This window comes from Aplysia californica, unplaced genomic scaffold (genome assembly GCF_000002075.1).
Source record: "Aplysia californica isolate F4 #8 unplaced genomic scaffold, AplCal3.0 scaffold00770, whole genome shotgun sequence".
In the NCBI taxonomy this organism is placed as follows: Eukaryota; Metazoa; Mollusca; class Gastropoda; order Aplysiida; family Aplysiidae; genus Aplysia; species Aplysia californica.
In genome coordinates, this window is record NW_004798040.1 from 27,970 (window position 1) to 29,395 (window position 1,426).

Consider the following 1,426-nt stretch of genomic DNA (forward strand, 5'->3'; position numbering starts at 1 on the left):
GACAGACAGACAGACAGACAGACAGACAGACAGACAGACAGACAAACAGACAGACAGACAGACAGACAGACAGACATGGTTACCTTTGTACAGAATTGGTCTCCCATTCCTTCAAGTTCTGCGACTGCGGCAAGTTTTCCGCTCTGTGGTCGTAGCCACCGTTGGCCCACTTCCGTTTGCCCTCTGTGTCAGCAGAGAAAACAGACAAAACACCAGGTCTAAGGGAAGTTTTGGTCAGTTTTTTACAGCACTCGCAACACAAATAGGTCATATAAGTTCTGGAGATTAAAGGTGTTCATGGAGAGTAGCATGCAGAGAAAAGAAGGAGGAGAGATAAGTTTAGTAAGAGTTTTACGGCACTTGCAACACAATAAGGTGATATAAGTGCCCAAGATTAGAGGTGTTACAAGAGAGTAACAAACAAAAAAGAAGTAGGGGAGATAAAGACGATAGATGTTTGAAAGAAAAGAAGAAGCAAACCACACCAGAGCACCTGCCAACCACCCACTATAAGTCCAGGAGATTAGAGTCGTTCCTGGAGAGCAGCGCGCAAAGAAAAGAAGGAGGAGAGATAAGAACGATAGATGTTGGCTAGGAAAGAAGGAACAACCCACAGCAGAGCACCTGCCAACCACCCACAACATCAGATCCAAGCTTTGTTTGCTTGAGTAAAGACAGACTCATTCATTCAATAACTGCGATTCATCTATCTGGAACTCTCTGCCACAACATTTGAGGGTTGAAAAGTTAGAGGAAACTCTAATCTCCGGAGATAATCCATTAGATCAATTACTTCTAGATGGGCCAAAACTGCCGAAACTATTAATTTTAATTTCCAAGACAGATAATTTTGTCCCAATCAATTATCAACCCACCACATGCCACATTCATCATTATTTAATTTAATCCCTGGGTCACCTCCCCACCCGTGGGCTGTAGTTTGCCCATGCCTGGCCTACATAGTAGATCAGACGTGAGACCAGTTTAGTTTAGTTTTAGTAGGAGTTTTACAGCGCTCGCAACTGCATAAGGTCATATGAGTGCCAAGGGGTGGATGTCAACAGAGAAGTCCATACAGGGAATCAGGCTTACTCTGCCACCTCTCTAGCTTCTACAGCACAAAGTCTGCTTCGGCTATCAAAGCACCCAGGAAATAGCAGTTCACAAGAGAAGGACAAACATACAAAAGAAGTTGAGGAAAAATGACGATAGTAAGGATTAGGAAAGAAAAAGCAGCAGTTCCCTGTTGGAGTTCAGGCACAGTTATGAGCATGACATTGATGAATCAGCCCATTTACAATTCTACTGAGCATAAGAACAAGTGAATGTCCCGCCTTTGGGAAAGGCCTAAAGACACCTCAGTCAGTAGCACCGCCCTAGAGACGTATACACGTGGGTACTGACCCGTGGTCTGTGGTTTGCCCAT

At 44.3% G+C, this 1,426-nt stretch overlaps 1 protein-coding gene across 1 annotated transcript in view; it reads right to left on the reverse strand.

The window, feature by feature from the left end:
• LOC101854205 (glutamate receptor-interacting protein 2) overlaps window positions 1–1,426 on the reverse strand; it is a gene marked incomplete in the record, with an annotated part of 40,751 nt that overhangs the window by 3,311 nt on the left and 36,014 nt on the right. The window contains 1 exon segment of the mRNA XM_013088587.2: window positions 84–183. Coding sequence (XP_012944041.2) covers window positions 84–183 — 100 coding nt within the window.